The sequence below is a fragment of the Macrotis lagotis genome, chromosome X (assembly GCF_037893015.1).
Source record: "Macrotis lagotis isolate mMagLag1 chromosome X, bilby.v1.9.chrom.fasta, whole genome shotgun sequence".
NCBI classification, from domain to species: Eukaryota; Metazoa; Chordata; class Mammalia; order Peramelemorphia; family Peramelidae; genus Macrotis; species Macrotis lagotis.
The window spans coordinates 64,628,157-64,640,261 of record NC_133666.1 but is presented as its reverse complement, the minus strand read 5'-3'; the positions used below and the strand labels follow the sequence as shown (position 1 = coordinate 64,640,261).

Genomic DNA, 12,105 nt, shown 5'->3' with positions numbered 1-12,105 from the left:
CATCACAGCCCACAGAAAAGGGAAGATAGAAAGCTTGGACCTAAGAGAGGAAATACCCAGATGAAGAAACTTCCATTACCAATGCAATTTGGCAGCTGCTTCACAACTAACTCATAGTCTAAGAGAGCTAACTAGAGTACTGAGAGGCTAAGTGACTGATTGGCCCAGAGTCAGAGTCAGTAAATGTTAAAAGTAGAATCTGAACCCATGCCATTTTTTTGGTTTCTGCAAGACAATGAGGTTAAGTGACTTGCCCAAGATCACACAGCTAGTTAATTATTAAGTGTCTGAGGTCAAATTTGAACTTAGGTCCTCCTGACTCCAGGGCTGGGTGCTCTATCCACTGTGCCATCTAGGTGCCCCTGAACCCATGCCTTTTATGGCCCCAATATCAACTTGTTCTCCTCTCCAGTGGCTTCTTGTCACCCAGTTTGTTGACTGATTGAATTTCAAATCAGATTCTTTTCTAACTCAGATTATGCTTTGTGCATAAATAGGTTTTCAGGGAATGCCAGGTGGTCATAAATAAAGTTAAAATGATTTGACCCACAATTATTTAAGCTTTATTACAATCTAATTAATCCTCATATATTTAAAGGTTTACATGGGAAAAGTGAAAATTTGCTAAAGCTAAATTAAGAAGCAGTGAAGGAATATCTACCTTAAACCACAAATGGTGCCTTTATTTCCATCTTTTCCATTTCTGTTCTCTTCCCTGAATTCTTCTCTACCTTAATCCTGGGGCTCACTGGCTTATCAGCTATAAGTCTAGTGTCACCCGGCACATTCTGGGGCATTATGTCACCACACTGGCACTTTGAATGTCAATGGTCAACTTCAAGTCTCACTTCAAATTCCTGCAGTTCATTTCAGCAGACCTTTCATAAGAACCAACTCTGTGCTGGGTCCTATGCTAGGAGAGGTAGGGGAGGGAGAACGGGATATGAAATAGATGGCTAACTATAAACCATACCAATACAACATAGTATAAATCAAGTACAGACACAATGCTTTGTGAGGTCCAAAGCAAAAAAGTCACTGGGGATTAGGGCAGGGGTCACAGAAAGGTGCAGAAAGGACTAGTAAGGGACAGCTAGGATGGCACAGTGGATAAAACACTGGCCCTGGAGTCAGGAGGACCTGGGTTCAAATCTGGTCTCAGACACTTAATAATTACCTAGCTGTGTGGCCTTGGGCAAGCCACTTAACCCTATTTGACTTGCAAAAAAAAAAAACCCTAAAAGAAAGGACTAGTAAGACCGTAAAGAAATGGTTTGGACAAATACAGGGAGGTAGCATGATGAACAGGAAGGTCCATTTGGTTTTGCCAAATAAACTATGATACAGAACTTAAGAGAAAAGAACTCTGCAAGGATGGTAGAACACTCAGAAACTACACAGATGACTTGGGAATCTCAGTCATTATAATAGATAGGGAAGTAGGGAAGTATGCATCATGGATACCACATATTATTTTTTTAATTGTTTTACATTTTAAATTTTTAGTTTTTGCAAGGCAAATGGGGTTAAGTGGCTTGCCCAAGGACACACAGCTAGGTAATTATTAAGTGTCTGAGACAGGATTTATCCACTGCACCACCTAGCTGCCCCTAGTCATTCAACTTCTGCCTGCCTCAGTTTCCTCATCTAGAAAAAATGATAGCTAAAATGAGGATTAAAAACAAGATATTTGTAAAGGAATCTGAAAACCTTAACGTGTAAAATATTAGCTATCATCATCATCATCATCATTATTATTGTTATTACTGTTTGTATTTTTATGAAAAAAAAACCAGAAGCAACAACAGGAACCACAATAATTAAGAGAGGAAAAAAGCGTATTTGCCATAATTTATTTTGATTCATAAAAGCTAGTGAAATATAATACTTTCTGTGAACACACTCTCAACGGCTAAAATTAATTTGAATGGCTGAGCATCTTAGTGAAACATGTAAGGTTCACTTGATGATGAATATTCCATTCCCTAAACCTCAAAAGAAAACGTGAGACCTTTTATGCAGCCGCCATCTGAAATGATAGACTAGGAGACAGAGAGGACAAGGAGAAGAAGAATCCCTGGTGTACAGAGCACAGGTATCCTAGTCTGGGGCCCCCAACCACATGTTTAATGGTGATATATAATTCATGGCTAGTGTCTATCTCAAAATCTCACAGAGAGGACTAAGCAGCTAGGGAGCACAAGGCAAATCCCTCACACTGAATAAAAAAATATTTCCTGTGAGTTCCATCAAACATTATTCTGATTTCTGATACCATCACCTTTTCAAATATGTCAAAATCCTCATTTTAGCCATATGTGATTACAAGGGAGCTTGTACTGTAGCCTTCTCTGGGCAGGCTCTTCTCTTAGTGTACCTGGCATTTTATCTCTTAGATAAATTAGAGTCCAATAAGTTCTTAGAGGTAAGCACCCTGTGATTCACATTGAGCACCAAGAAAATGCTACCATGTGGAAATTTCAAGGCTTCCAGCTTTTGTCATCTTGGAACCCTTTTGAGCTCCATACTATCCTTTTGCAATTCTACTAGCAATTAATTAACAAACATTTATTAAGCATTATTCCAGACCAGGCGCTGTGGAGCACTCAGAGCTCAGTCAGACATCAAAGAAGTCAAGGTCATCCACTGCATCCTGAGTCATGGTTGGTCATTTGGACTAGATTTTGATGACTAAGGAAGAGAGAGGCTGAAGAACTTTTTCATCTCTGCTTCAACTCCGATTCATGTACAAGTCAGGACATCACCATGGCATGTCATTGGTCCTCTTAGAAAATGAAGAATAGTAACAGCAGCAATCTGTACCTTGATCTGATTCTAGCACAATGCTCTGCACACAATAGGTTCTCAATGAACAGAATTTTAAGACATAAAATCTACTAAGAATCTCCAAAAGCAGAAACTGAGAGGAAACCCAAGGTAGTAAGATTATTAAATGTTGTTCTTGGCTAAGAGGTAGGGAATGCTGTTACTTTTTTAAAATATATATATATATATATATATATATATATATATATATATGAATATGAATCCTTTATCCTCCAAGAATTCTTATTGTTTTGAACTTCTCTGCCCTTGTAGGTTCAATCTTTTCTCCTCCATCTTCAGAAAGTGTAGATGAAAAGAAATGCTCCCCCCATCTATCTACATAGCAGAGCCTTTTTCTCTTTCCTGAGATAATATCTTGGATCCCAGTTGCTCATATCCTATTATTGCTACCAATTATTCCTGTTGCCAACTATAATACACCTTTTCTTCTATTCCCCCTTAACTGTGAAAGGATCTTTGGGGACTCAATGCCATTTTCATGGTTCAATTCAACATCAAATTCTCATTTTATGCTACGCAAGAAACATTCATAAATCATGAACCTTCAATGTATTCGATGAGAGAAGATTGTAGATATTAATTTTTTAGTTAAGTTACATTAAAATATTATGCTGTGTAAGAATGTGAACCATTAAAGAAACAATTCATCCATTTTATATCGGATTTCAAAAAAATCATCTCTAGTGTATAGCTAAAGTTGAAGCTAATTCATTTAAGGCCTCATTATATATTCACCCAGCAAACAATTTTATCCATGTCATATTCATAAGACTCCCTGTCATTGCCTGTTATAGCAATAGAACATGAAATCAATGCAATCAATAGGCTCCATCCATTAGGGGAGTTTTGGTGGAAAGTTTTGACAAACAAAACATGCAGGGTTCCAGATCATACTGGTCACATCTTACTCACCAGGAACAAGGTGCGGAAGCTGCTGAGGTCACCGAAAAACTCGTCAATAGCCACTGTTTTGGTGTCGAAAATGAAGTACTCGCCAAGATTGTCATAGAGCTTGGTCATGTTGTTGTGCATGTTGAACAGTTTTTCATACTGGTCTCTGGCACTTTTGGCAAAGCTGTAGATTTGTGTTAAGGAAGAAAACCCAATACGATATTCAAAGGCATTCCTAACAAGGTGAGATGTCTGCTGTCATTTGTATAGAACGTACTGATAGTGTCAAAATATCAGGGAATTTGCTTTGGAAATGTCTAATCAATCTGAATTCAACAGTACTACACAGGCAGGAAGTATTTAATTTAACTTCATTTACATGAAAGCAAACCCCTCTCCCTACCACCACTAAAAAGTCACTAAGGAACTTAGAGAGCATGAGAGATGAAGAGAAAGGGAAGGACCTTAGGACTATCATTCTACAGAGTCTACAATATGCTTTCATTAATGTAGAATAAAATTAATGTAGCTTTTTGTGGGGAGGGGAGGCCAAGGTTCCTACATTCCATTATTGATTCCCTGAACTTGTCATCAACTACAACTACCAAGGTAATTTATTTATTTTTAAATAACTCTTAATTTTGTTTTGCTTTTTTGCAAGACAATAGGGTTAAGTGACTTTTCCAAGGTCACACAGCTAGGTAATTACTAAGTGTCTGAGGCCAGATTTGAACTCAGGTCCTCCTGACTCCAGGGCCTGTGCTCTATCCACTGCACCACCTAGTTGCCCCTAAATAAGCTGGGTTACTTTTACCATGCATTTGGGAAACTGATGTTTTGAGGCTAAGTGCAGGATTTTACATTTATGATCTTTGATTTTGACTTTATGAGGTCTAGCCCAAACCATTTAAAATCCTGTTCAAAACTTTTTAGATTCTGATTCTGTCATTCACTGCATAAATTAACCTCTCCAGTTTTATTATTTGCATTGAGAAAATTCTGTACATATTGCTATCTCTGGCTAGACAATGGGTCACATCTTCACCTCCCTACCACTCATAAACCATCATCATAGTTTTAGATATAGGTTTGACTAAGAGGCAGGGAATGTAGTTTAAATTTTTTACTTTGGATTAAATTATGTTTATGAGAAAATCTCTCAGAAAAAAGGTGTTTGCTTGCCACTTGAGGACCAACCTATCTCAAGCTTTAGAGAGGATCACTACCTGAGGGGCAACCACATTCCTTGAGGGCCATGTCAGAAAGAGAATGGGATTCTGCATCTGACAAATAGGTTGGATTTGGCGGGATTTGAAGCATGCTCAGATTTCAAAGATATTTTCATCACATTCAAGACTTGGCAAAATTACAAAAAAGTGACTCATTTCTCAGAACAGACCACCTCCTCCCAAAACCCAACTCCAATCCAAAAACCAAATCATTTTTTTCTAATCTCTTTTCATGAAACAAAAAAGAAAAAAAAAAAACTAAGTCCTCCCAGGGATTTACTAGGCAAAAACACTTTCCCAAGGTCATTTACTTGTAATCTGTTTACAATGCAAGTTATTAAACTGTTTGCATATTTCTGAAAGCTCAACATCTGCTCTCCACAGTGAAAAAGCCAAAGATAATCAAAAAGGGCCAAGACTCCAAGGTCTTCATATAACACAACACAATTTTTCACCTGTTAATACTGTCCTTGAAGCTGTGTACAATTCATGAGAACAGAAAGTGTTCGCTGAAATCCTAATGTATACCAATGGCAAGGACAAATCTGGAAAATTCTACAAATGGTTTAGTTTAGGATGAGAAAACCAAAAACGCCCTCATTTCCCAGACCTTTGTTCATCTTCCATGTGACTATTTTAGGGGTAAAAAGATGCTACAGGTGGAGAGTAATACTAAATCCAATTTACTAGAGGATTTGAGGTGAAAAGCATGTACGTAACATCATAACCCTCATGTGCTCATTTATTCCTCCAGGCATTATCTAAGTGCCAGCTACTCCGAGGCTATGTGTAATGGGGGAAATGATGAAATGTCACTGCTCTGCAAAAAAAAGTAGACAATCTAGTATGGTAAGTGGGTAAAAGTTATTAAAAACTAATTTCAATGAATTTTCCTTGTTCTACTAAAAATAAATTCATAAATCCACCTGACTTGTCCAGTTCAAAATTTGCTTAAAAAACCTTATAAAATTAATAACAAAAAATTTTTTAACCCAAGTTCCTTCATGGAAAACAAAACACATCATTTTAAAAATGTGATGATTAGGGTAAACTTTTTTTTTTAAAAAGCAAAAAATAGAGGCAAACCTGATGCTCAAGAATTAACTTGGCGAAATAATGAATTGGTTCAGTCATATTAAAAAACGACTTGGAACTATGTCCAAAGGGTTATCTAACTGTGCATACCTATTTGATCCACCAATACCATTACTAGAGCTGTATCCCAAAGAGATCAAAGAAAAAGGAAAATGACCTATGTACAAAAATATTTATATCAGTTCTCTTTTGTGGTGGTAAAGAATGGGAAATCAAACAGATGTGCATCAGTTGAGGAGAGGCTGAACGAGTTATGACATGTGACCATGAAGGAGAATTATGAAATATAAGAAATAAGGTGGGTGATTTCACAAAAACATAATAAGACCTGTATGAAGTGAAAAGAACCAGGCCATCATTGTACACAGTAACAGCAATGTTGTCAACATGAGCAACAGTGAGAGACTTAGCTACTTTGATTAATACAATGATCTGAGTTAATTCCAAAGGTCTCACAACGAGAACCACACCTATAGAGAAAGAGAACTGATGAACTCTTGAGTGTAAATGTGAGAATTATTTTTACTACCGTAATTTGCAATATGGCTAAAGTAGAAATAAGATTTTTAAAAATCATTTTTAGAAATTTTTAGAAATCACTTTTAGAAATCACTTTTATAAATCATTTTAGAAATATGATTTTACATGGATAATCTATATCGTGATGCTTGCCTTTTCAGTATATGGGGGGGGAGGTTGAGGAAGGGAGAAAATGTGGAATTCAAAATTTAAAAGAAAATAATGTTTAAGAAAGATTTTTAAAAATATTTAACCTGGAAATTAAAAAACAATACAACAGTAACAGAACTCATATATAATATTTTCAGGCCCAGAGCACTTATTTTAAAAATTACTTCAGCATTTAATTACACAGGATGTCCCTAAAGTCTTGGAGCAGTTTTCAGGGCCTGAAAATTGCACCAAGGTACCCTGCCTTTTAACTTGAATCATCCATAAAATATTACTACATTGTTAAAGTTTATCTGCTTACAGCATTATTATCTTACTCAGTTAATCAGTAGGATGAACTGCGGATTCAACTTGAAAGAGCTATAAATCAAACAAACATACATACAAACATATATATGTATAGAAACAAAGAGCTATCTGATGGTTTTCATGCTTTTCTATTCGAAGAGATTTTGGATTCATTACCTCATTCGCCACACTGACTCCATTAAAAGAAGCGCATATTTTTTTTAAATTACTTCTGCATATAATTGAGAGGATGGTGACTTCAGCAAAACCCTTAGAAGGAAGATAGGCCTTACCAGGTGGTAATAAGAGAAGGCCAGCGAGACAACCTCCAAATGTAGAAGAGCTCTGCTGAGAGAGAATTTGGAAAAACCAAGGGCTGAGGGGAAAGGCTACATCATCTCTTCTATTTAGTCCTCGCACTTTTTCACCTTTTTAGGCAATACATTACTGATCCAAATTTTCCTTCCCAAACCCATGAATTATAAAATGTCAGTTCTGTTGGAACATTGAGGAATACGGAAAAATCAACTTGAGATCCACTTAACCTTCACAGAAGCTGGAGGTAGAAACATGGCATAATTATCTACTTAAATGAAAGGAAGTCACAATGTATGCCATATAAGAACTACACATAGCATTAACTTGTTGAGAAAAAGTTCCAAAAAGAGAACTCCCAAAATTCCCATTCCTCCATTTATTATGGACTTAATCCATTGAACAATTATTAGTACTGAAATCATTCGATTTGACAAAGGATATTAGAAAAGGATTAAAAAGCAGAAACAACTACTAATGAAAATTCTGTCAAGAAGATGGGATGCCTGGGAGAAGCTAGGTGGCACAATGAATAGAACACTGGCCCTGGAGTCAGGAGGACCCGAGTTCAAATCCAGCCTCAGACACTTACTAATTACCTGGCTGTGTGGCCTTCGGCAAGCCACTTAACCCCATTGCCTTGTCAAAAAAAAAAAAAGCCCTAAATAAAAAGATGGGATGATTGAGCTAAAAATAATACCAGAGAACAACGTTAACTATGTGTGCTAGCAGCTTTCATTTGAAGTCCAAGCAATTACCACAGATGTCATCACTCTCCTCCCAGGGTATTTTTTCATGAGGACGTAAGGTGTGTTCATGGAACTCCATTCTGAATCTGCCAGTTCTCCTTAGCTCTAGTTTTAATGTGCTCTCCCCTTCATAAAAGGGAGATCAGCAACTATGGGGAAAAGGACAGAGAGGAGGGGAGAGGAGAAAACAGCTACACTACAGAGTAAATGACATTTACTAGGGGAGGAGGCCAAAAAATTGCCCTGGTACAATAAGATTTAGTTCCCAGGTAGAACTGAGAACAGTGGCTCATATAAGAGGAGAGTCTGGGAGTGGCAAACTGGAGTTGGGCTCCCTTTGTGACTGTAACTCACACTCTAACCCGCTTTCCTTTTCTGGAACCTAGCAGTAATGGCCATACTATTTTCTCATGGCCTTGCCCAGATTCTACACAATACTTTGGAAAACTTTAAATAGCAGCCCTGCGCCAGGGTTTCTGTGACCCTCTATTATTAACACACCGGACAGTGATCGGAAAACATCGGTTAGTTGCAATAGCTTCAGCTTGACGAGCTTAACAATGGAACTGGGCTTTTTTTAATTTTTGACTTAGGGATTTGCAAACTGTCTATATGGCCATTGGATAGTCCCTCAATATTTTAAGTGCCTCTTTTTTTTATTTGTAAAATAATGGGACAGACCTAGATCATATCTAAGGTCCTTTGGCTATTCCATCAACACTTCAAACACCACATCTAGGGAATTCATTGTCTTCTAGCCAGGAAACTTGCCCCTCTTCCCAATTTCCCTATTCTTATCAAAGGTGCCATCACTCTCCCAGTCACCTGGTCATCCTCACTTCTTCCATCTCTCTTATCCTCCATGATCCATCAAGACCTGATTTTTAACAACGAAATGCATTTTCCTTTTCCCCTTTCTACTCATCCTGTTGGCAGTTCCCAAGCCCACATCATTCTGTATCTGCTAACAACCTCCTTTTCCTATCTTCCCTACATCTAGCCACTTTCTCTCTTTCTCTCTCTCTCTAATGCATCCTTCACACAAATGCTAAAGCAATTTTCCTGAGAGAAGCTCAAAAAGGGACCAAAACAAACCGGGCAGCTCTATAACTTCAGTATTAAATCTAATCTCCATTTTTAAAAAGAAAAACTATATGTAGGGTAGATCTACTGTGCCATCAAAATCTCTTTAATCTTCCTCTTTGCATAAGGAAATGCTCATGTTATATTTATCAGTTTCATAATAAATAAGAAAATTTTGAAAGTCAATAAAGCAGTGTTCCTGAGGCCCAGGTTTGGTCCAACCATCCACTATGCTTCACCCTTCTGTACCTCCCTCTAGGATCAAATAACTCCTCAGCCTGGAACTGAAGGCTCTCTATGATAAGGCTCTTGCAGCTTCTGCTTCCCAGATGCCCATTCCATTCAATGTTTTAATCAAAGTGGACTGCCAGTGGTGCTCTGATTGCATCCTGCCCCTTCCCACCTTTGCAATCATGCTGATGACATACTCCTTCCTCCTCTATTATTAGCCCCCTGTTATTGAAAGTAGGTGTGGATTTTTAAGTCCAGGTCTGGTGCCATCCATTCCAGAAAACCTTCCCTGGAACCCCACCTGAAAGGGCTCACTCCCTCCACAAATGTGAGTAAGCACTCTGTATATAGCTCCTTAGACTATATTATGCCTGCACAACCGGGAATCATGCCAGTGGACACCCCCCTCTGTGAGAGCTGAAGACCAAGTCCTTTGGGTTTCCCTTTGCTTTTCCCCATCCCGATTTCTGTTCTTGGACATAGTAGGGACTAAATAAATGTTTGATGAAGAGAATTGAATTCTCTGACAGGCCTGTAAATTTACAGCCAATTGTCTATATTCTTTTTCACTACTCCTCATCTATTTTTAAAGTTCCCTCCCCAAACTGTGGATGAAATGAGTTAATATATGTAAAGGGCTCTGGACTCCTTAAAGTGTTACAGAAATGTCAAATATCATAATTCTGCAGAGAGGAGGCATTCTAATTTTTATTCTCTTTCTCAGCTCAATATAATCTAATTCAGCAATCATTTATTAAAATGCCTACTTTTTCGGAGGCCCTGCTCTGATTTCCTGGGGAAAGACAAGGAGGAGACAGAGTCCCTGCTCCCCCACAGAACTTACATTTGGTTTAACACATGCCTTAATTGTGCAACTGTGTTCTTTAACCTTCAAATCCAGTGAGATAGTTTATATGAAAGGTGATATACAAAAATCCCATCACTATCCTTTATTTTTTAGGAAAAAGTTTTATTTAAAACAAACACCAGCTCCAAAGCTTCAATAGTGTTTAGATTGACAGTGCAATTCTATCTTCAATGTTTTTGCCATCCTGAGCAAACACACTGTGATCAAACAAATTAAGTCATATCAGAAACCATGTGCTTCCTTCTGTTTCAAAAATAAGAATCTTCTGTTTGCAACACAATCTTTACTTTCCTGTCATGTTAAGCATGTAAATATACAAAACTATCCATTCTTGAACTTGTGAGTTGGAGGTTATCCTTGTCTTCCTGCTTGAGGTCACAAAGGGGTATATTTGAGGAAGGGGAAATGTGTGCGTGGATGCAGGCACATCCACTATGGCCATGGCATCCTCACTGAGCGAGCCTCCCACCTGAAATTCACTCCAAATGAAGCCATGCTACCACAGCTTGATGATCTGCAGTCAAGAGGAGTCCCCCACTGCGTCCTGGGGCACCTTGTTATATTTCACATCAGCTCAAATTGTTAGCAAAGTTTGACAGTTATCAAGTTCAAATTTGCCTCTTTGTACCTTCTCCCCATTACTCCTCCCTGTCCCCACTGGGACCGGCCTGTGAAAACTCTTCAATTTCTTAAACAGTTTCAAGTCCCTCCCAAGTCTTCTTTTCATGGACTTGTGTCATGACATCAAGGTCCTCTGCCCATTATGGCTGTCCTTCACTGCATACTCTCCAGGTAATTAAAGTACATCTGAAGACATGGCACCCAGACTGGAACAGAAGTTTTCAAGTGTGGTCTGGGATATGTATAGGGTATACAGTGGGGCCACAGCCTCCCTGAGCCTGAATGGCATCTAAAGGGAAATTGGTTTACTTGATCATCACAGCACAGTTATTTCATATTGAGCTAGAGTTCTATTAAGCCCCACCCCCCATGTCTTTTTTCAGGTAATCAGAAGCTCAGTAATGCTCACCTCATCTTGTCATTTTGAAGCTGATGTATCTTCCTCAAGACTAGAAGACTTTTAGTTGAGTTGGGGAAAAAAAAAAAAAACTTTGTAGATTAGGTCCCATGTTCTAGCTGATCAGATTGTCTGGTGATACCGCACTGGTCACACAGTGAGTTAGCTCTCTTCCAGTTTTGTGCCATCTGCCAGTTTTATGAAGATGCCATCTACACCTTCATTCTAGTCAGTGGTGTACACGGTCTAGAGCCCAGGGCCCCCTGGAATATTCTGCTAGAGAGCTCTCACTGAGGTGCTAGAGAACCACTGAGAATGACTGTTGGGAGCCAGTTACTAAAACAATTTGGAATCCACCCAATTAAAACATCACTTGGCTCATACATCCCTACTTTTTTCACCTTGGAGACAATGTCAAGTGGTTTCATTAACTCGGAGTAAGTTCAATCTACAATATCCCAGGTAGGTCCCAAGTCCCAAGTCTAAGAACTCTCAGAAAAGGAAACAAAAAAATGTGGAAAGGTGTGTTCATGAAGAAGAAGCCCTTCTGATTCAAGGCTTCCTCTTTCAAATAATCACCTACCATTCTTTTCATAGTACATTCTAGAATTATACCTGGGATCCAAGCCAAACACACTGGTCTATGCTTTGGAGACTCCATTTGCTTCCCTCTTATGAAAACTGGCACAGAATTTGCTCTCTTCTAATCTCATAGCACATCTTTCATTCTTCACAATATTTCAGTGATAGTGACAATTATATCAATTTATTCTGTACCTGTATCTGAGGATGTAATTCATC

The 12,105-nt window shown here is 38.3% G+C and overlaps 1 protein-coding gene across 4 annotated transcripts in view; it reads right to left on the bottom strand.

Annotated features, from left to right (window-relative positions):
• Positions 1–12,105, bottom strand: part of DIAPH2 (diaphanous related formin 2) — an 857,560-nt gene that overhangs the window by 244,670 nt on the left and 600,785 nt on the right. For all 4 annotated transcript variants that reach the window (XM_074205516.1, XM_074205517.1, XM_074205518.1 and 1 more), the window contains one exon: positions 3,760–3,925. In XM_074205516.1, the coding sequence (XP_074061617.1) occupies positions 3,760–3,925 (166 nt within the window). The remainder of the gene's footprint in view (positions 1–3,759; positions 3,926–12,105) is intronic.